The 23,479-nt window shown below is 40.4% G+C and overlaps 1 protein-coding gene across 2 annotated transcripts in view; it reads left to right on the forward strand.

The window, feature by feature from the left end:
• Positions 1 to 23,111, forward strand: part of DKK2 (dickkopf WNT signaling pathway inhibitor 2) — a 45,949-nt gene extending 22,838 nt beyond the window's left edge. Inside the window, exons 2-5 of one of the 2 annotated variants that reach the window (XM_063337030.1) lie at positions 17,081 to 17,231; positions 17,860 to 18,009; positions 18,544 to 18,819; positions 19,794 to 23,111. In XM_063337030.1, the coding sequence (XP_063193100.1) occupies positions 17,081 to 17,231; positions 17,860 to 18,009; positions 18,544 to 18,794 (552 nt within the window). In that variant the 3' untranslated portion in view covers positions 18,795 to 18,819; positions 19,794 to 23,111. Of the gene's footprint in view, positions 1 to 17,080; positions 17,232 to 17,859; positions 18,010 to 18,543 lie in introns of both variants that reach the window. The other variant, XM_063337029.1, reaches the window with a different exon arrangement.
• The last annotated feature ends 368 nt before the right edge of the window (positions 23,112 to 23,479 follow it).

Raw genomic sequence — 23,479 nt, forward strand, 5'->3', positions numbered from 1 at the left:
ATCTGGAGAACTAAAAGGTTTGTAGTCCAGACTTCCTGTGTGATCCATGGGAAGGCATCCAGCTGGGACCTATGGAGGAGCAACACCATGCACCAAAGTTAGAGCTGACAGTAGATAGTAAAGATCCACCACTCTTCTCAGCTGGGGCTTGACCACAAACCTGCACGTCTTTTCTATTTCACCACAAGCAGCCTGATATTCAAAGTATAGAGCTCCTGTATTCCCTCATTCAGGACAAAACCTGCAACCAGTAATCCCATCAGAATTGATGGGACCATGCACGTACTGGACATTTTGTAGGTACTTACTTCATTTTCTAGAGTAGGTTCGGTGGCTGTATGGAGCAGCCTAAACGTAAGTGCTGTTTTAGCTATAATTACCAATGCAGAAAGGCTTAGGATCAAAAAGTAATCTGGTTTATTCTCTCAGATGTGTTTGTCCTGTAGTATTGAACTGGAGTCTTAACTCTGAAATTGGAACGGGTTTTGCTCAGAGGAAGCAGAAAAAGTAGATTTATGGATGTTCTACAACTGCTTTTTCTGAATGCAGTAATGGTTTTTAAAGTATTTTTAGATTTGCAAATGTGTCGACTTAAATATTTATAGACTTGGTTAGTCTACAAAAGGGGTTATTTAAGTTTTGAAGGAGTTTCATTTCAGATGTACAAAATGGATTTTTGAGGACATTGTCAGACCATGACAGTGCTCTGTGAGTAGATGAGGGATGTTGTGTTTCAGAAAAACTGACACACACAGTCTTAGCTCTTCTGTGAACAAATCAGACTGTTTGTATGCCTCTTTTCAAGACTTTGTCCAAGGTTGTTCTAAAATAACTTAAAGTGAATGCTTCCAACTAACACATAATTTACATTGCGTAATATTTTTATGCTGTCAAGTACTGATGACCTGCTCTTCAGATCTTTGCTCATGTGCTAAGTCTTCAATAAGTAAATCCATCGTGAAGCCCAGCAAAACCATGGGATTATATATCACAGGGAGGACTATTCTCATTAGGAAGAGATTGCAAGATCATGCCTTTTTAGCCCTTTGATTTCCTAAATAAATTAAAACCTTTGTTCTGATTTTGGCTGGGAAAGCCCCTTTGTTGGCCAGCCACAAAATTTCCATTCATTTGCATTGGGTTTTTTTGTTGTTGTTGGGTTGGTGTTTTTTTTTCCCCTCACAGAGCAGATAACAGCAGTGCTGGATTGAACATCTAAAAGACAGCACTCTGGCAGAGGGGGAGCCTGCACCCGAGCAGCGAGCACTGTACAAATAGCTTTGCTGTTATTCATGTAGCTTGCTAATGAAAACAATGATCTGTGAGAGTCATGAACAGAGTTCTGCCTAATGGAGTCTCATTAAAACAACAATTTGCTGCTTTTCCTTTGAACTTTTGAAAAGTCTTTCTTGACTTACACCCGATAGGAATGATAAGGGTACTACTGCACGTTCCTCAGCAGATCTGTAACACGCAGAAGTTTTTCCATTCAGATGTGTGTGTGTGTATTTACATGAAAGACGGGCCTAAGACTCTCTCGTTTCCAAACCAGATGTACTTTGACTTGAAGACTTAAAGATAATTAACTTGAATTTTTTGGTATATGGTAAACAACTGTGGCTTAGCCATGAGCAAAAAGAAGCTGAACGCTGAAAAGAAATGAGGAAAGAAGGTCGGCAAAGGTTTGTATAAATAACTGGAAGAGGTGCTGGGGAAGATCCAGGCATTTTTATTTTGCTCCTAACACGTGGTCCCTACTGGCCATCACTATACAAACAGCTGGGTTTTCTTGGTGTGACAGATTGTAGCAGTGCCTTCAATTTCCCTTCACTGGGTTTTATAATGAGGACTTAAAAATACAGGAAAGAAAGAGGAAGGTCAATGATTGCGAAGGGGTATGTGTAGACAGACTTTGTCCTCTGTTTAAAGAAAAATGGGCTAACTGCGTTAGCATGTGCTTCTTCCTTTATTTTTCCAGATCTTGTGATCAGGCATGATAAATCTGTTAGTCAAGACGAGGAAAAATGAGAAAAGATTTGGAGAGGGATATTTTGGAGCAGAGTGATTATGTTCTCTCAGAACGTGCTAGAAACATTTCAAAATAGCAATGTAGTTGTATTTGCGTGGTCAGTTAATACTCTGAAGTATACAGATGCCTAACCGATGAGCAGTACTTTTATGATACAGCTTACTGAAGGACGTCTCTCAGTATCAAACTGATACCGGGGATCCCAATGCTCTTTTACACATTCAACCTGTAGGCTTCAGCATGATTGCATTAGTTTAATTGAGGAAAAAAAAATCTCTTATATTGACTAAACTTGGATAAAGGTACTTGAATTAGATGAAATCTTTGTAAGTACACTATGTGCTATCTAAAACGTAAAGTAAGTATTAAGTAATTCCTATGCCCTATTGTTGCAGCTCAAAATAGCCTGACACCTTTAAACCAAAAATTTTGATTGATCATCTTAATTATACTGTTTTTCCTTTAGTGACAAAGCTTACCTAATTGTTAACCCTTTAAGGTAGAGCACTGTCTTGCCTTTGGGCCAAGTCCTGAAGTGTCATATTTAAATCAGGTTCTGTTGATTAAAATGCAAACAGTGCACCAAGGGGACCAAGTGTGGGTTTTCAGGAATAAAATTCGTGTTTGCAATGCACCATGCCTATATATGTCAAAAAAAATAAATTAATTTGTAACAGTGTAACTCTAGCATGGCCTCAGAGAGTCCAGGCTTGGAGTGGGCTTTACAGGAGTCTTCAGAGCAGCAGCTTCCCACAGCAGGAACTGGGACCCTGTAGCAGCTCTTCCTTCCTCTGCAGGCATTGAGGATGGAGGGAGTCATTCCTCCTTCCTTTAGACTTCGCATCTGAACTCAGCATGTGCAGCATTAGCACCCATAAAGCAGGCTGCAGTGGAAGCTGATGGCTTCGGTGCAACCGATACCGGGGAAAAGGAGTAGCAATGGCAACAGCATTTCAGTGTTTCCAGGGAGGGGCATTTCTACTCATACTCATCTGGACAGGGGTCAAAATGTGAATTCGTAGCAGCAAAGCACTACAGAGGTCTTGCAGTTTCTCCTCTCTTCCCTTCCCATGCGTGTAGAAAAGATGGCAAGAGATTGGCTTATGAAATGATGGCAAAACCTGATGTTTAGCCCCTCTCCACTGTATTCTGGTGACCATTTTGCATCACTCCCAAGAAGCTAAATTCCTGAATTAATGAGGCAGCAAGCAGCTGCAAGGCTGTGTCCCAGTGCCTCAGTTTTGAGATGTCCTCTTAGTAGGCAAAATGCTCTTTGTTCCTATCCCTTATGATCCTTTGAATTTGTTTCAAGGAAATGCACCTAATTTAGGAGACGCTCTTAACATTTTAATACTGATGCTTTGTTAAACTATGCACTCATTTTCCTACTTGGGAGAAACATCTGAAGCCGGTGGGAATTGTGCTTGTTTAGGGACTCTGTGGTCTGTGGGAAAGGGCGCATTTTCTGCCTTTTCTTTTTCCTGTGTGTTTTCACAAAACATGCAAATACTTAGGTGAATTTAGACACTTGGATACGCAAAGAGCTGTCTAGTGGTTTTTGCAGCTCTTTCAGCCGAGTAGGTGCGTAACCACCACTGACGTAACTGTTGATTCGCTGCAGGCGGAGAGAAATCCTCAAGTCTGAGTGCTCTTCAGAGCACAGTGTTCAAGGCATGGTGCAAAGGGCACCTTGCTGGGGAAATGTGATGTCTCAGTTGGTTCGAGAGCAAAGTATTCTGTGCAGTCCTGTCTCCTGGAGAATTTGAAGAGCAGGAAAATGAAAAGAAATTGGTTGACTTGGGAAATACCCTTCTCATGACCGTGGAAAGCCATCTAGTGTTACTTCTCTGTGATTGAGTACTTTTCATTTATGTCAGTTTAGTCTGCTTTTCTGCCTCCTTGCAATGTAACTAGGAAAATAATCTGTTGCCTAAGAGGCGAATCATGTTTTGTGTACAGTAAACTATTACAAATATGCTTATGTTCTCACAAGCATAAACATATGAATAACATCAAGCATTTGAACAATTCCACTGCTGCCAGTTGAACTACCCAAGACTTAGTTAAAAATATTTTTAATCTGCCGAATCAAAATTTCCTTTTTTTTTTTTTTCTTTTTTCTTTTTTTTTTGGAGTGAAATGTGAAGTACAGGGGAAACAATAAATCACATCTCCTTTGCCTCTTCCAGCAAACATTCTAGTAAAAAGGTAAAGAAGGAAATTTTCCTTTGCTGTAATCACATAGCCATCATCAATGGCTGGTTTCAGCATGGAGTTTAAGGAGAGCTTTTCACATATCCACGCTCTAAGAATTGTTTGGCAGTTTTAAATAGACTGAGTAAGTTCGTCTGTAAAACGTGCTTTAGGCAATCAATTTACTTATGTGAAATATGCTTCCACGGGTATGACTAGAAAGTAGGACTGCATTTTTTCATACTTGACTGGTAAATCTGGCCACCTTGATTTGTATCCCTGTATAGAGGAGATAATTATTAAAGACACATTCACTTATATTTAGCACATCTGAAAGGAAGGGTACAACTTCAGAAAAAAGAAAGACTCATACAGTTAAATGGATGAGGGTTGAAGACAGTTACTTGTGTACTGTGGACTTCTTATGTGGCCTTGGCATAGCCCACCCATTTAATCTCCACTACCTCGGGTCCATCTGTTTAAAAGAAAAAAGACTTTTTTTTTTTTTTTTTAAAAAAAAAGGCAAACAAAACCAACCAACCAAACCCCTTAAGTTCTTTTCTGCCCTTGTTTGGTCTTGCTTATGTAGACTATCTAGCAGTTAAAGAACTGATCATGCAGAATTATAAGAATGCATAGCACCTAGACACTGCCTCTGGGCATGGTTATAATGCAAATAATACCAACAAGAGGAGTTCAGATACGGGTTGACTCTGTGTTTGCACTCTGGGGCACCTAAATGCGAAAAATGCTTGCTAATGAAGCATGCAGTACCCTGGAGTATTCAACTCATGCAGAATAAAAGTTGTCAAGAAGGTGGTGCAATATTACCATGGTTCCTGTTTCTTTGGCTTTCCTAACAAGTATCGGATATACACGGAAGTTTTCATTACAATAAAGTTGCGTGAACTAAAAAGTAGTATCAGGTTGCTGCATCTGGCTTAGCTTTAGAAGTGGAAATATAGTAACGGGATAAACGAAAGGGCCACCCACTATAAAGTGTGGGTGACCAGTATAAGGAAAAAAAAATCTTTAATGGATATTTATTCCAAAGCCTGTTACAAAGAAACTGCTCTCAGACTGATGTAGTGCCAAACATAGAGGATTAAACATTTTAATGACCTTTTGTTGATCAACATCCAAGACATCGAGGAACAAAGAAGAGATTCCATAACTCCACATAAAGAATATTATTTTCAGACAAGAAGAGACTGCTTGAAAATATAAGTCCCGAAGATATGCTAAAACATAGCAGGGAAGCGGATAAATACAAGTCTCAGCTGCAGAACAGCTTATTTTGAGGGTGGAGAACAGATTTATAGTTAATCAATATTAAATGCCAGAATCCTAGGTAATTGCATGCTGACAAAGACTAGAATAGGCACTGTCCATTTTGGCTTGATTCAGGAATTGCATTATTCCTGTTTCTTTGGACCTTTTTTTTTTTTGGTACCTTTATAAAAAATGACTGTCCCCTGTAGGTAGTGGACCTGAGTAGGGATTTTTTTTTTTTTTTTTTACTCTCTTTTTTCTCTCATTTCTGTGACATTAGTTATTTTCTCTATTAATTGGATACTTTTGAAAACCTTGTTGTCCTGTCTCTTCTGTGTTATGGTCCCTATCACTGATGGAAGTCTTCCTTGAAAATGGAAAGGAGCCCATAAGATTGAGAAGAGGGTGTAGTCGGAGTACAACGTCTGGAATGAAAGATGGTCCCCGAGTGGCTATTGCAGACTGAAACTAAGAGCAGTCCCTCCTGACTCAGGGGCTGCAGACATAAATGTAGTCTCAAGCCACCCTGTTCTTGCCTCCTGGACTGCATGTGCTCAGCTCTGTCTTCTGAGAATTGGGGCCTGGGTTTGTTTGAATTAATAGTGAAGTCATTACACTATGTAAATATGTTAGTATTCATCTGGTTTTACTCACAAGTTATTCTTGCCTTGCTGTGTTGTTCCTGTTTTCTTGTTTGTGCAAAATTAACCAGGAGCATTTTAAAAGAAAAGGGAAGAAAGGGTAAACAGTGTTGAAACCTTGATTGCTATGTTATTTACCACAGGCTGGAGTTGGGTAGGCAGCTCTAACTTAATTGTTTAATAAGAGTACAAAGATTTTTTTAATGATACTGTTAGGGGTCCTTTCCTTGTCTGCTATCTTTGGCCTCCTTTGAGTAAAGTGTGATAATTTGCCTTAATAGCCTAGTATTATATTTTTTTCTTTCACTGAGGAGTCAGCTGAACAGCAATATGAGCCTAACCATTTCACAGAGGTTACCTGTGCCCTCAGGGGGCTGTGATCAAGTCCTTTCCCAGGGCAGCTGCTCTTTTGCAGGTAGTCCCACTGCATGCGCGCTGCTTTCCCCGTACAAGCATAACTGCTCCCAGAATAAGTCAGGATGAGGAGCCACACTCTCGTATTGTAATTCTTCCTGTTGTTATGAAGGGGAAAGCCCCAAGTTACATTATTGACTCGTTGTGTTTCTTAGTCTTCTTTTCCCCTTCCTCTGTCCTTAAAACTCATTAACTTCTGTGGTGACATCTCTGAATTCTGTGATACATGAGACTGGAAAGTGGGAACTGGCATAGGTGCCCCGGTGTTGTTCGTTTGTTCTGATATTAAAGCTGAGCTGACTAATCTTTTGATGTCTGATTTCAATTCTCTGTAGGTGCTTTGGAGTTCAAAGGACTTCATCCCTCTCGGTTCCCCTTGCAATGGATCAGTCACAGCCATCACATTGCAGAGGGGCTCATGTTAGACAGGCTGAAAGAGTTGGGGTTGTTCAGCCTGGAGAAGAGAAGGCTCTGAGGAGACCTTATAGCAGCTTTCTAGTACCTAAAGGCGGCCTACAGGAAGGAGGGGGAGGGACTCTTTATCAGGAAGTGTAATGATAGGACATGGAGTAACGGCCTCAAGTTGAGAGAGGGTAGATTTGGATTGGATATCATGAAAAAATTCTTTATTGTAAGGGTAGTGAGGCACTGGAACAGGTTGCCCAGAGAAGTTGTGGATGCCCTATCGCTGGAAGTGTTCAAGGCCAGGCTGGATGGGGCTTTGAGCAGCCTGGTCTAGTGGGAGGTGTCCCTGCCCATGGCAGGAGGGTTGGAACTAGATGATCTTTAAGGTCCCTTCCAACCCAAACCATTCTGTGTGATTCTGTGAAAAGAGGGAAGGTGTTTTGAATATCAGAAGACAGTGGTGGTTTCTAATGCGTAGAGAAAAACTGGGGATTGAAAGCGGTGTATGAGCCAGGTGTTCTCACATAAGTGACCATCAGGGAGACAAGCAATAATGCTGACATTCAGTAACAATATTAGATTGCAGTCAGCGGTCTGCTGAGGTGGAGACTGTGGTTCATCCTTCTCAGATGTAGAGCATCTGGCTGTCTCTAGAGCTGACACGAACTCATGTTTTCAGGGCTGTCCTTTTAAACATGAGGGCCAGAGAAAACTGCATTTTGAAAACTAGTGTCTTAAATGCTTTGTGTTCTGCAATGCAAAGTGTATTCTGCAAGGAATACCTCAGTCTCGTTTCCAGGGTGAGGACTGCAGACGCTGCACAAATGTTTATAACGTGGAAGCATTCCCTCTCCAGGCGCTGTAGCAGACAAAGGGAGTTTTTGCGCTGACTTCAATGAGAAAGGGTTTCCCTCTTGCTTTTTCTGGATTTTGTGAATGTTTAAAAGCATAGGGAGTTTACTTCCTTAGTAGCTATACTACAGAAGGTAAAGCTGTCATCTCATTTTTCATGCTGTGAATACATGCTTGCAGAGATGGTTCCCAATAAAAGCTCCACCTTGAAAGTGCGTCATGATTTGGGGATGTTTGGACCCAGGTGTTAGAACAGTAACTTACTGCCAGTTCCCAGCAGTGTTACTCTACTCCCAACAACAATATGTGAGTATCTACCTGTGGTTTAATTCTTGGTGCTTTGTGAGCCATAGGATCTGCTAGCTGTTTCCATCTGGATAGTATTCTTAGATTAATAAAAAATCACATACTTCTAGAGTTAATAGATCCAGAGAGAAAACTGTTTTTGGCAACCCACTGTTCATCCATCACAATAAACATGTTGATCAAAAAGCCAGAAGAATCTTACTCTGGAACAGATGATAAATAGCCAATTAGAGACAAAACTAAAAAGCAAAACCATCAGAAAAGGGGTGGGGAAAAGGCAGAGATAAAAGGGCAAGAACAGTCTGCTGAAAAGGCTGGACATAGAACAAAGTGCATGTTAACAAACCTTTATTCTGCGAGCAGTTTTTGGTGATGCATTCGAAAATGACATAAAATCAAGACCTAGAGGCTTCCTGTCACATTGATTTAGTACTACATTGTTGACTTCAAAGATTACCTAATGTTGTTTTGGTGCTCTCTGTTGTAATGCTGCTGCTGGTAGTTCACCAGACAATATGAATCATAGACATTGAGACAAAGTCCATAAAATTTGGGGTCAAACTGACCCCCAAACTTTTGAACCTTCTTTGATCATGTCTTCTGTAAGGTACCAGTTCTGTGGAGCAGGAAGCCTCCTTCAAAGTCAAGCAGTGTAGGAGGCTCATGGTCTCTCCAAATGTTGAGTGGGATGCACTGCTATTTGATCCTGTGGTCATGATACGTGGTAAGGAGGGAAAACTTGAGCACCTGTGTATGCACAGTGTGCGTAGGGCTGGAAACATGGTATGCTTCCTTTGAAATGGCAGGATTCAGCAGAGTGATGCCAATGTGGATCTGATGTTGATAAGTTGCCTTAAGGGTGTGATAGAACAGGATGACCCGTAGCTGTGCTGCCTTGGGAACTACAATAGATACACTGCATCTATAAACAACATACATCTGTGCATGTTTTGGGCATTGTGTACCGTCCTTTAAGTAATTTGGAAATGTAACCTTCCAGGTTTTACCTAGATGAGGAATTGAAGGTGAATCAAGTTGAATAAACTTGTAAGGTGGATTACTTTAAATGCTTTAAACCTTCGAGTTTATACTTTCATAACACATGTAAAATGCACTAAATCAAGGCCAGTTTAATTCAAATAGTATCTACCCAGGAATTTAATTGATCCACTTGCAGTCTTTAAGATTACCTTATCTGTATGTCCTCCTGAAGCTAAGGTCAGCTTTAAACTGGCACTACCTCCTCCCAGTAGGACACAAAATACAGGTAGTTCTGTAAGAAAAGGTATTGAATGTTGAGTAATTCAAAGTGAAGCTGTTGAGTAAGAGGTTCTGCTGTAGACCTAAAATGCTTGTTGAAATCCACCATGTGGGCCAGAAGATTACATGGGTCAGTGTATGAGTGAGATTTCATACAGGAAAAGCCTTTGGAGGTTTTCTGTTTGCACTGGAAGAGGCACCACTTGCGCTGGCTAGTTCTGTGTGCAACAGGACAACATAGCTCCTGTGTTTGTTTTAAAGCTGTTTGACTCTCTTTCCACCGGGTGCAGCTACACGTTCCCTCTAAGCACAGCTCCCTGCACAACTGCCTACTACTGGCAGAATGAGAAGTTGTTTTCCACGATGTTTTTGTTAGGACAAGGGAAGCCTGAGTCAGGACCCAAATGAGTCCTGCAGCCTTGTCAGTTCAGAGGGACCTCAGTGAGATTTGTTTTTTGGTTGTTAAGATCTGAATTTTCTTTGGCTCTAGCAAATCATGAGAGCTGGACTACTGCACGTTTTAGAAATGTTCTTCCCCTGGTGGTCTAGCAGTGGATTGAGTATTACTTTAAAACATGAATATTTATTGTCTTAATAATGCAGGCTTCTGGGGCCATTAGCCACACAGTTTGAAGGAATGATCTTTGGAGGCTGCAGTATACGTATCCACGATGTAGCACTCTGTGAATCAGGCCTCATGAACAGCAGTGTTGTTTTAAGTTGAAGAGTTAAAAATAAATTATGCTAGAACAAAGTGCCTGTGCTTAGTCTAGAGGTGGAAGATGGTGCTTTTCTCTCTGGGCCTGGCAGAGAAGGGGGTCAGAGATGTATTATTTTAACGAGAAGGAGGCTTGGTGAGAAAAATTGAATCGTTAAGCTTGTCATGGCAACTGAACAGAATAAATCTGTTTCATTGCAACTACTGTGAGTTTTGCTTTCAGGAATGGTCTGTGCCACAGCAGTCACTGAGAGTGGAGAGTTTCTGGTGAGATCAGTCTGAGACAGGATTCATGTCTGGAGCTGTCTGAGAGCACAGCATGATTTCCTCCGTGGGATAAATTAACCATGGCTTTCTGCTTGTGCACAGTGAGATCCCTCGCTATCATCTATGCTTGTGTTGAGCTAAGAATAGAAAAAAGCAACATCAGCAGTGCTGTGGGAAAACTGCATTGCTCCAGATGGCTGCTGATAAACTCTTTTCTCATTTGGGATTAAAAACAAAATAGTAGTAAATGACGGTCATTTCCCATCCACATCTTAATTTACATGTTTGCTTAGCAGCTAGGAGAAAGCTAGGCTGAAGTTGGTCCATTAGACCAACTATATTCAAACTATATTCAGTTTGTCTGAATATACTTGAGAAGCTATCAGAAAGTAGAAAGTTTTCCCCTTGCAGGGAAAAAAAACAACCCACGAAGAGTTTGGAGTTTGTTTGTTTGGTTGGTTTGTTTGTTTGTTAAAAAGCTTTAACTTCCTCCCTTCCCCCCTCCATTTTGCTTTATCACATTTATATGGTTCTGAATGAAGAGCTCTTATTTCCATTGTTACAAAGGTTTGTGTCCTGTGAGATCATGTTAGGCCTTCTCCTAGACTTTCGTAGAAAGGATCTTCCTTCTATCTCCAAAGAAGTGAGTGGGACAAATCCCACATGTGATGTATTCATCTAGCTCTACAGGCCACATGTTGCGTGCAACTGTCCCACCAGTGTTGATCTGCTAAAAGCCAAAACAAATTTGAGATCCCAACTCAGCATCAGGCCCAACCAAGGAGCCAAACAATGACTTGCATTCTTTGTAATTAGTCTTGACAGCAGGCTATTTGGTTAAAGCATATGCTTGCATTTCCTAATTTATTGGCATGCTTTTACTTTGGATTAACTAATTCTTCAGAGAGAGAGAGAAACGCAAAAGCAGCCTTGGCACCCTGTGGCTACTTCGTATGTTTGCTCTATGGGGACCAAGTCCTTGCTCAGAAAGATAGCTCTGTCCTGTCCAAAAGCAGGACGGGAAGGAGAGGCTCTCACCATGATTGAGCCAGTTGGTTGCTTCATCGTGCCTGATGGCTGTGGAATATTAAGCAATATGTGCAGTCCCGAGACTAAAGGGCAAACAAGCTCTATTGTTCATCTCTTACGTGGAGGGCGGAAACTCTGTCCTCTTGCCTATAGTTCAGGCCAGTTTTGATCATTTAGTTAGCACACTGGCTGTAGAGAGGTCAGCTTCCACCTACTTTACAGTCATTATTTCAAAATTTTTAAAAGTATAATTAATTGAAATAGAGAAAATAACTTTTTTTCCTTAAGTAACAAGTGACACATAGGCTGAGTTGCAGTACCAATTCATTTGCAATACGCTGTCCCACAGGCATGATGTGAATATAGAAGATTATATAGGTGTGATATAAAAGAGAAGTCTTTTGACAGCAGAAAAAGACATTTCTGCTGGATGTGATAGCATAACTTAGTGGCGCAGGTATTTACATAGGGTATTAATAACTAGGGATTCTGTATGCTCAAGACTGTGAGTGGTAGCCTAAATTTGATTTCCAACACACTGGTACCTAGGAAGCAAGACCATTCCTGGGATAACGTATGTGTCTATTTTCTTGAGTCACTTGTCTCACCTTTGCAATAGCTATTGCCTCCTTGCCAGATGAGAGAGTAATGAAGGATTGACACGGGTAGCTCTACAGTGCTCTTACTTTCCAGCTGTACAAGTGGCTGTGGCTTTTCTCCTGTTCTTCAGCTCAGTCCCCAGTACCATCACAGGATGATTGTATGAGACAGAAGCTGGCCGCATATCCAGTACAGTAACCGCAGTGATATTGTCATTTATGTGGTACATGAGATGTTAGTTCTCTTCTTGAGCGCTGCTCAGCATCCACAGTAAAAGGGTAATGAATAACCTCCATGCTGTTTCTTCTGCTGGGAGTGGTAGTAGCCATGATCTCCTGCCAGGACCGACTCTGCACTTGGACTTTATGATGTGTTTAAAAAAAAAAGAGCGAACTGCTTCTGGGGGACTCACTACTGATATCAGTTCCACCAAATCACTTATTTAGGCACAGCTCCTCTCAGTGTTGAAGGTGGGTCTGAAGCCAGCAGTGTCTAGGACTCCTTGTGCTGGATAAGTGATGACACAGCCTAGGTAAAATATGCCAGTGGCTCTTCCAGCCTTTCTCTGACATAGCTAGCTAGTACAGTGTGGAGTAGCTTCAGCGTAAAAACAAACACGACATCATAATATGAGCAAATGAGAGCCTGGTGACTAAGACACTGGCTGAGAATATTGTCTTCAAATATTTGCTGGAGGCCATGCTGAAATTCAAGCCCTTATCTCCCAAAGCTCAATAAAGTATGTCTGCCATCAGTCTGCTCGCTCACCCTTCAGCACATTACAGCATCTGTCTTTCTTACTCTCCCCTGGAGTGCTTCTCCATTACGTTTTATAGTGCCAGACAGAGAGACTCAGACTGACTGCCTCCATAACGCAACTTAGTATTGCTCCAGCTTGCGGTGAAACTGTGTGGTTCAAGATGACCATATAAAATATGTGGGATAGTAAATGACTCCAGCAAAAAGCCCAAAAAAACATCATTGCACCAAGTAAAGGTACTAAGTTAGATGTCCTCTGCCAAAAAGGGGAAGACAAAGGTAGAAATAAACCTCACTCCTGCACGCTCCTCAAATCAAGGGAATGGCATTAGCCACTTAGTCACAAAAGTTAGATAGTCAGTCCCTTCCTCTGCCTCACTCTGAAGTTAATACAAAAAGAAGAGCCTCAGTAATACCCCTGGATGAACTTGTTCGACTATAAAACCCCCCAACTTTTCTCCCCTATCAATCATCTGCATCATTTTCCTTGAGTATTTCTATCATGCGCTCGGAAACACGGGGATGGAGATTCATAGTCTCTCTCCCAAAAAGGAACGTTTATGCGTTGCTATGACCTGGCTGTCAAAGGTTAGTCTTGGTGGACTGATGCAGGGCACATCCTGGCACAGCATGAGCTGGAGCCGTTTAAATATCTAGCCTGAATCCTCTGACATTGCAAAAAATCCAGTACATCTTTGCTGTACGTTTTTGGACATGCATTATAGAAGGATACAAAAGTAATTGGAATGACTGAGGACAAAACATCTCAGCAAGCAATGCTCTTAATCAGACAACACGTTCTGAAAATGTGACTCATTATCACAGGCAAATCAAGTTTATGTCATGCTACGGGTGACTTGATTGCCTGTAATCTGGGCTAAAAAAATTAAATAAGATTGTTTAAATGCAGCTTCAGGGAGCACTACATATTTTATCTCGGTTTCATCTGGTTTCCCATAATATCAAAGCTGTGTTTAGTGCATAGAGATTTATGACCAGAAAATTATATGTATAGCTGAAGAATGTGAAGGGACGATGTGCCTTGTAGAATTAGTTATCATTGCTGGGGAAGTAGAGCTGGTTTACAGCTTGCATTTTCCCTCTCCATCTGGGACTGATTTGTGTCTTTGTGTTGTATATAGGAAATGTTCTCTGCAATTCTCTGAACATAAAGACTGTGTTTCAGGCACTGTGGTGTAGGAGATTTTGAAAACCTTGACTCAAGCATAGACAATTGTTAGCATGTACATTTTTACAAGTATGTTTTCTTTATCTTGTATTTTAAAAAAATATATACATATTTATACATAGATTGGCTCAGCTACTGACAACAATGGGACAATTATGAACACATTTTCCCTTCTGCTAGCCAAGGCAGTGTACGCACAGTATTATTTTGTTTTATTTTTGTGTTTTAATACTGAATGCTGCACAGTGATAGAACTTACTTTGCTGAGAGCAGGAGTTATTCCAATGAATATCTAGTGAGTAGGAGACAGACACAAGGCTATGTAGGCATTTTTGTTTCCAACTTTTTGTGATTGATAGCTAGGGTATCAAATGGATGGTGGTTTTGGAAGAAAGATCAAGGCAACTGATGGCATCAGGCATTTGCAGGAGGGTTTTTTCATATAGCTGGCTGGCAGCTGGTCTTTTGGGGTTTTGAATGGACTTGTCAGTTGTTGTCTGAGCTCCATGCAACACAAAATTATTTTTTGATGTGCTGCTGTCATTTGCCTTGGGTAAGTGAATGTTTTGGCTAATTTTTTAATTTCCGAAGTGTTATCTTTATTTAGGATGGGACTCTAGAGTGAGACTAAAGGCTGAGTTATGTCACGTTTGTTGTCAGTCTTTAATGTTGAAATTGTCTTTGGTTACTTTTACCATTCTTAAAGACAGAGATGAGAGTTTGCAATTAGATGTCTATCTTAAAATATCTTTTACATGCCACAGCCTAACAGCCAAAAGTAAAACAGACACGAGATATGGTATGTGAGAGCATTCATTAGCACTATTCAGGATCAGGGAACTCTTTTTTTTTTTTTTTTTTTTTTTTTTTAAAGATATTTGAGGAACCAAAAGAAAACTGCAAGTAGGCTTCTTGCTGACAAGTTGCAGGTGTATACCACATGCCCACATTGGAAAAAAGATGCAGTTATGAAGGTCTTGATGACAGACAAGGGTCTAAAATGCCTTCATCTCCAGGTTTTAGCTAGTTCATATGTTTTTTATTTGCATTTCCCCCAGATAGCATTGTTAGTATTTTCCAAACTGAGTATAACCATGCACAGGTCTCTATAAAATCATTTTTCTGCGTTTAGTAAGGTCTCATTTAAGACAGGGAAGTCTTACTTTTATGGTAACTATATCATAAATTGTAAATCAGTGTTAATGATTTCTTGCTGGAAAAATGAGGGAAAGGAGCGATGAGACAGATTGAGGGGACAGCGCTTTAGTTCTACTTTGCTGGAATAGGTAGAATCCACTAGTACCAAACAGGTGAGTGCTCACTACTCCTAGATAAAAGATGTGTCCGCCTTTGATGTTCTTGAGGATGAACTCAAGAGGAAATGTCTACTCTTAAGGGAGAAAGACTTACACATACGTCAGGTTACTCCAAACAGCTGCACTCTGGAATCATTCTTTAAAGACACACACTCAGAGGGCAGAAGTAATGGGGCAGCAGCACTTTTGAAATATCCAGCCAGCACTTTTGGTACTGTGAAGTAAATTTTGACAAGAAAACAACTAATGAAATCACATGGAAAATGGAATTGTTCCCCCTCCCACTAACGGCACTAGAGAAACTTGCTTTATTATCAGACCTCTTGTTTCTTCTGCAATTCTCAACAGAATGGCACAAAGACAGAGAAACAAGAAGTTCTCATCTAAAAGAACAATTTTCAGAGCAAATTCTCAACAGCCTCCAAGTTTTTCTTTTCTGATAACAACATAATCAAGCCTTGATTTAAAATATTATTAGAAAAGTAACCAGCCTATTTTGAAAATTAGTCAGTTGAGCTTTTTGTTTGTGGTGATTGATTAATTGCAAGAGTCATTTTGAAAACAGCAAAAGCAATGCACTTTGATTTATTTAAAGTGCTGGATAAAATTAGTTGAGGAAGTGTAAACATCATTTTCCAGAAAGTGCCCCAAATTTATTCTCATCCTTTTATCTAAACAAATTCCTCAAGTATAATTTTGCAGAATGAAAAAAATCTAGGATTAATTTAATAGGCAGTAAAATTAGATGCAGACAGAAAGCATAGTTGTAGCTGTGTGGGAGTCAGCAGAAAGGATCCTGGAATGTGTCAGTGTGTGTTGTTACGTCTCCTTAAAGCATCATGTCTTTTCCTTTTGTAGGAATAAACCTTTCTTTCTCTTTATGGGAGAATACAGAGCTTTCACACCCTTTTTTTAAAAAGTCAGTTTTCCTGTAAGATAATGCTGGTTTTGATGAATATAGGAGAATTCTATATGTGTGTCTCTGCTTGTGCAAGACAGTTTGTGCTCTATAATATATTCCACGCTGGATACCGTAGGGTGGTGTTTAGCATGTGGCAAGTCTAAGGCATATACTAAGCCCATAAGTGAAGTAAAAGTTATGAAAGTGAAATGCTGACCAAGGATGTTTGTTCACTTCCAAGGAGTGCAATTGGTGTGGGCCAGTGGGGAGTGGTGCAATTGCAAAGGAGCTTGTACCAATGTGGTGTAGATGTTCACTGTGAGAACAGTGAACTTACCCATCAATGCGTTTGACAACTATCAAAGGAAAAATGCCTCCTTGGAGTTTAAATTAAAATGTTACCTATTGCAGGGTGTGTTTCAGGATTTTTACTGACCGAGAGGAGTTTTATGGCTCCATTTATTCTTCACTGTGGAGTTTTAAGCTCTTGTCTTTGAGTCAGAGTCCTGAACCCACAAAAATATGAGTTCTCTTGTGCCAATATATGTTTGAGGCAAGAAAAGATGAAACCCCCAGGGAGCTGGTTGTATCTCCCTGATTCTTTAAGCAGACACATCTTCACCAGCAGCATGAACTCAAACATTGCTACATGGCTGCAGTGAAGCAGCTCTGCCTCTATCTCCTGTCCTGGCCCCTGTGAATGGTCTCTCATGTGTTGGTTTCTTTGTTTGTTTGAGGGTTTTGGTGGTGGTGTTTTGTTGTTGTGGGTTTGGGTGTTTTTTTTTGTTTTCTTTTGGGTTGTTTTGCGTGTGTTTTTTGTTCTGGGTTTGTTTTCTTGGTTGTTTTTGTTTTGTTTTGTTTTTTTATTAGGTTGCATACACACCCTGTACAAAGGAGTGCTTACTGTAAACCTTTCTTTTACCCATCAGGCCTATCCCTGTACCAATGATAAGGAATGCGAAGTTGGGCGATACTGTCACAGTCCTCATCAAGCAACGTCTGCGTGCATGATGTGCCGGAGGAAGAAGAAGCGTTGCCACAGAGACGGCATGTGCTGCCCTGGGAACCGTTGCAACAATGGTACGTCAGTCATTTCTTGGTTTTCCTCCATAAAATCAGCATTTTGATAGCATCTGTTTCTCTGTGTGTTCCCAGCAGCAGTATTTTTTCCTGGGTGACTGTGCTTGTTTTTCTAAACCAAGAAAACTTCATTTTCTCCTTCATTCCACTCCATTTCATTTTCTTTAATAGTATTTCTATGTTTAAGGCTTGTATACTACCAGACTTTTTCTCATTTTGGGGTGGGGAAACCCAAAAATGTTAATGCTGCTGACTGGAATCACAGCAATACATTCACTGTGGTTCGATTCACTGGAAGACTGCACAGAACCCATATTTTTAAGGAAGCAAAAGACTTAATGACTCCTTGATCTACTCTCCCTGGAGAGGGTTATAACCATAGTGTTTGCGTTCCCATACTGTCCTCTGGAGAGAGATGTTCTCCAGGTGCTCAGACCATAAAGACAGAGTGACAATGAGACTGTCTGACACTGAGCGAAGCAGAGCTGCAGTGAAGTTAGGTGCCAGGGATCAGGATTACAGCTGAGCATCACTGAGGACAAGCCTCAGCACTTTCATGGTCCTGGTCTGTGTATGTCTTTTACTGCTTTTCCTCTTGTTCAAATCTTTGACTGTCTTTTCATCACAGGTATTTGCATACCAGTAACTGAAAGCATCCTTACACCTCACATCCCTGCTCTAGAAGGGCCACGCAACAAGAAGAACGGTCATTATGCTAGCAAGGATTTGGGATGGCAAAACTTAGGGAGGCCGCGCTCCAAGCTGTCGCACATAAAAGGTAAGATCACATTTGCACTACACTGCTTTGTTCCTTCATGTTATGAATCATGTTATTGCTGTTAAGGTACAGCAATGCAAACCAGAAATAGGCAGTAATTTCACAGCAGGACCCAAAAAGTGATGTAACGTCAACCGACAGTTCCTGTGAAATAGCATCTGCTTTCTTCTCTATATCAGAGGTGGATTGACAATCCATTTTTCAGTTGTGCAAGACTGCATACATCCTCCTCTTGTAACAGTCATGTAATTTAGCACTTGTAATTCTGCTTATGATCCTGTAGCTGAATTTCTCTTTACTAAGGCTTATGGCAGGTTTCATTAATTATCCCCTTGAACCTTTCTGTCTTCATAGATAGAACCTTCTATAGATAGATATAGAACCTTCATATCTTCCCTTGTGTTCAAATCCTTCAAATAGCCACAGATGGAAATATCATCTCTCCTTTTTCTGAGCTTCGTTTGCATCAGTCTGCACTGCACCTGTACTTTCACATTTTCCCATGAGGTAAAATAGTTTGGTTGCTCTTTTTAGGACACGAAGGCGATCCCTGCCTACGGTCATCAGACTGTATTGAGGGACACTGCTGTGCTCGCCATTTCTGGACCAAAATTTGCAAGCCTGTGTTGCATCAGGGGGAGGTGTGCACCAAACAGCGCAAGAAAGGTTCCCATGGACTGGAGATTTTCCAACGATGTGACTGTGCCAAGGGGCTGTCTTGCAAAGTATGGAAAGATGCGACCTCCTCTTCTAAATCAAGACTTCACGTGTGCCAGAAAATCTGAATGAGGATTGGCAAGACAGTATTAAGTAACTGTGGCTTTATGTATTTAATGCATTATGGCATGGTGGGAAATGAGGACTGCAAATGAAAGCGGAATGGCTAATGTAACAGTTAGGGTAGGAGTAGAAGTCGCACCAAATGCGTTTCTTTTTGAGCTGGTGGTAAACACAAGTGCAGCTGGAGTTCTCCTACTGTGCAGCTCTTTTGTAAATAACTTCTACAGTTTGTGGGAAATGCTAGTATGCAAACAAGTACAGTGGAAATTAATGTCACTTACCTTGCTGTGTTGTCCCATGATGTTTTAGGGGTTCAGTGTTAGGGCTACAGTGGGTTTCCAGCGTGGTAATGACTGCTAAATAAATTGTATACCTTGTACTCCTAGAGGAAGCAGTGCATACCAGGAAGACTCATCTGTCAACACGTTATCGGTCACATTGCAGGTGTGAGAAATGGAAAAAAAGTTACTGTGAATGTCCACACGCCCTTGTCACGCAGGGCTGACCCTTCAGCAAAGAAAGCACTCCTGCAGGACAAGAGTGCTATGTTTTGCAGGCCCTCATGAAAGAAGTGAAAACTTGCCATCTCACAATTTCAAGAGAGCAGCAGTTTCTCTAAGAGGAGGCATTTAAACAGGGTTTTGTTTCTGATGCGTAGGTAAATTGAAATGCTTTATATAGCTCAATGTCATAGTATGGCACTTAATCGCTTGTATTTGCCTCGATTACTGCTAGTATACATTGGGTTGAAGAGATGAAGCAAATATGTGCATGCTGAATCCGGAATTATATACAGGCAGTTGCTCATTAGTCCCAAATATACTTTCTTTGCCTAAGCATACTTGCATTATAGACATTTCCAAAAGAAATAGCAGAGTGTTGAAGTGCCTAACACGAAGAGCTATGAAGTTCTGTCTGTTGCTGTTATAACAGGTGCTGTAGACATTTGTTGAGCTGCTTAGAGCATACTGCTACAAACTCAGATTTTTACGTTTTATTCGTAGCAACGGGATACTGATGGCACTCTGCAGAAGTATAATGGATTTGTTTCTTAGAAGCAGCAAAGAAAAAGGAGTTGGCTCTTGTGAGCACCTCCTCTCCTGCAGAAAAGGATGTAAGAAGATGGTACGACTGCAACTGACTTGTCAAACATCATGCAATGTCACAGCATACCAGCCTCCAGCACGTGTTCAGCCTGGACTTGATGTCCTCTCAGTCTGGACTGTTCTGCCAGGAATGATGGAAGTACATGGACTGTGGAAACAGCTGACAACTCTACATTGTTTGTGTGCTGGTTAAAAAAAGGACAGTCTCTATCCCTTGACTTGTCTCCCTGGTCTTTTCAAACTTTTTTCATTTTATTTGCAAGTATTCCTTTGTATAAACATTGGTAAAGAGACTGATATTTCTTAAAAGAAGTCTGATTCTGTAACTGACCTACTGCTAAATTGTAATTACCCATTTATAATTACCCGTTTTCTTGTTTTGTAATACAAGGGACTTTTCTGTTTAATCAGTTCTGAACAAGGCGGGTAGACCAGTATGTAGTTGAACTTTGACGACCATGTCACCCATACCTAAGACGCCTTTTCCCACTGACATGTCTCCACCAGTGGCCGTGTAATAGCTGTAGCTTAGCTGCACCACCCGACTCACACTTTCTAATTAGAACACAGACCTCAGCTATGTTGCCTTTATCTTTCATAAGAGTCTAAGAAGAGCATTACACACACCTCTCTCCCTACTGCAGTTAGTTTTTATTGACCTAGAGGGACTGCTCAGAGACAGGGTCTTCTGGTTTTTAATAGTCTCCGTCAGAGTTTTGTCTTGCAGTCCTATCATTGTAACTGATTATTTCAGAGTTTTTCCAGTGTAAGTGAAACAGGACTAAGGCTCAGAAATAGCATAATTTCAAGATATTAAAAAAGTACAGGAACCAATTTTGCAAGTGTTATTTACACTGACACCACACATACTCAGCAGAGGAACTCTCTTGCGCTCATTCTGACTACAGATGGAAGAAAATGATACCCAGCGTGAGCAGGGGGTTGCAGAAATGGGCTCTCAGCATTTTTTAGCTCTTTTTATCATTGGCCTAACCCCTTTTCCTCTTGCAAAACATAGTTATTTGGGATAATTTATTTACAGGAAATGTTTAATGAGATGTATTTTCTTATAAAGATATTTCTTACACAAAGCTTTGTAGCAGAATATATTTGCAGCCTGTTGACTTTAATGTAGAAAAATGTATAATAAGATTAAATATATTAAATGTTCTTTCCCATTCCTCCCCCAATATTTCACCCATATTCTTTTCCTTACCTGCTGCTTAAGAGTAGTTCTTTCTGGAAAGATATGGAAATCTATTGAAAAAAAAATACATATGTTTTAGCTGTACAAGAAAAAGCATCTGATTGTACTTGTGTCTCAAAGCATTATGTAGGTCTAGTTTTGGTAAAACAGGTGAAGATCATGTTAAAATCCCCATGCATAATTTCCAAAAAACTGGTTTAAGTGGCAACTATCTATATGCTGCCTTTTTTTTTTTTTTTTTTTTTTTTTTTTTTACACACTGGACGTTTTACACCTAAGCGTTCAAGAATAAGTTTTGAAAATAATGTGCCTGGATGCATAATTTTCAATCAACCGGGTTAAATAGGAAAGGTGCCCAGACACGTTCCGTTCCCTGAACAGTGCTACTTGTCAGAGACTCACGGTGGATAAAGCTGCCATTCAAATTACACGGCACTTTGCTATAGGTTATGGCATACAAATGCACTCCCGCAAGATCTATAACTAGCAATTCTGAAATGGCAGATAACAGCATCCAGCTCTAATAACGTGAAACAATCCATATGACACAACTGAAAATATTGCTACTAAAACCAGCCAAGTTCTGATCCCAGGAATCCCCCCCGCAGAGCTCAATAAATATTGCAAAATAATGGCTGTGGTTATTGAGCAATGATCTCAATATCCGTGTTACTTGTTTCTGGTAAGCCTTTGCTCAAACAGATGTACATTTGGAGAATGGAATGGTCTCCAAGTTGCACTAGTGTTTGTACAAAATGAAAAGGTTTTGCTACTGTTATTTGCAATATTTGGTGGGTAGGCCTTTGAAAATTCTAACACTTTTAACAACAACATAATGAAGTTGTGAGCATCTTCAGAGCCCTATGACTTCAACAGAGCTTGAGGCTGCCAATGCCCTCAGAGGTTTAATCTGGGAACAAAAACAATAGGCACAGGCGGTTCGTTGCACACCACAAATACTGAGCAACATAGCTGAACTGAATAGCATGCACGCAGTTTTGCAAGACTGAAGTTTGATTGTTTAGAAGCCATTCAGTTAATATTTTGGGGAAATATACATCAGTTTGAGAATAACAGAACAGCTATATTTGGGGATAATTGCTCTCACTCACTATGTCACTCATCAAGAAAATTAGGAGTGACTCTGGCTCAGTAACATTACAGAAATCTGCTGTCATGACACAAATACTGAAGAGATTATTGCTGAACCATTCAAATACTCTTCTTGTTAGCCTAGAATAGCCTCAACAATGCAACATCTCTTTGGAAATACTTATTAACTTTTCTAACAAATAATGGATTTCTACTCTGTAACAGCGTGTATTTGATTTACAGTATAAATGTGGGTATGTATCTATTACTGTACTATTTGCTTTGTCTTATGTTGTTTGCGAGCTATAGTATTTATGATTTTAAACATTTTTTAATGAAAGCAATTAAAACAGATTTATGCACTTACTTGTATAACAACACTTTCAACAGCATACGTACAGCACCTGACACCTAAAGCACAACTCACCAGAATTCAAGCCATCGTCTGCATATTCTGACTTTCCTGTTCGTGGCTCAACAACAGCAAAAAAAAACCCAAACCAACAAACCCCTTCCCAACACCATAAACTGTCTTGGGCAGAGGCTAAGAAGAGATGGTCCTAAACTGTTCCTTGGTACCAACCCAGCAGCCCTCTCTGCTTTCGCTTCAGAGCCCTGCATCATCACCTCCAATAGGAAAGGTAAATGCTGTCAAAGAAAATTTGTATTTTTTCCATCCCTTCAAGTTTCCTTTCCTTCTAGGAAAACCATTTACAAAAAGTTATCCTGAAGGTCAAAGCCAGCAGAAACTCATATAGTAGATCCTCTAAGCCAAGGCTTTTAGGAGTCTTGAGACCTAGCTTCTAACTTACAAAAACTTCATTGCTAAGAGAGTTATGTAGACCTCATTTACAAAAAAATAAAGAAACATAATGCTTTGGATTGTCAGTCAAGTGTTCTGAAAATAAATGTCTGTGGTGGGAACAACACCACACAATGGGCAAAACCACCACCCACCACCCCCAAAACACCTTCACCTGCAGTCCCTGACAAAGGGAATGCAGTTATTTTTTTGTACTAGGCACAGTTTCACTCCACACAAAGCCATCATTAATTTTGTTTTTAAAACACAGTAATAATAAAGTTATGCTTTCTCTCCTAGCTTGCCAGTGTGATGTATGGCATCTTTCTGGTGCTGCATTAGACAGGAGTGACGAACAGCCTTAGTCTAGAGGTCTGCTTTCCCTCATTTAATCCTAATGTTTCACTGAGATGAACAGAAACTTCCTGCTCAAGTGCCTTATTATCCCATACAGCTTTTAACACGCCTACCGCTACCAACGAG

This window comes from Chroicocephalus ridibundus, chromosome 5 (genome assembly GCF_963924245.1).
Source record: "Chroicocephalus ridibundus chromosome 5, bChrRid1.1, whole genome shotgun sequence".
Classification (NCBI taxonomy): domain Eukaryota; kingdom Metazoa; phylum Chordata; class Aves; order Charadriiformes; family Laridae; genus Chroicocephalus; species Chroicocephalus ridibundus.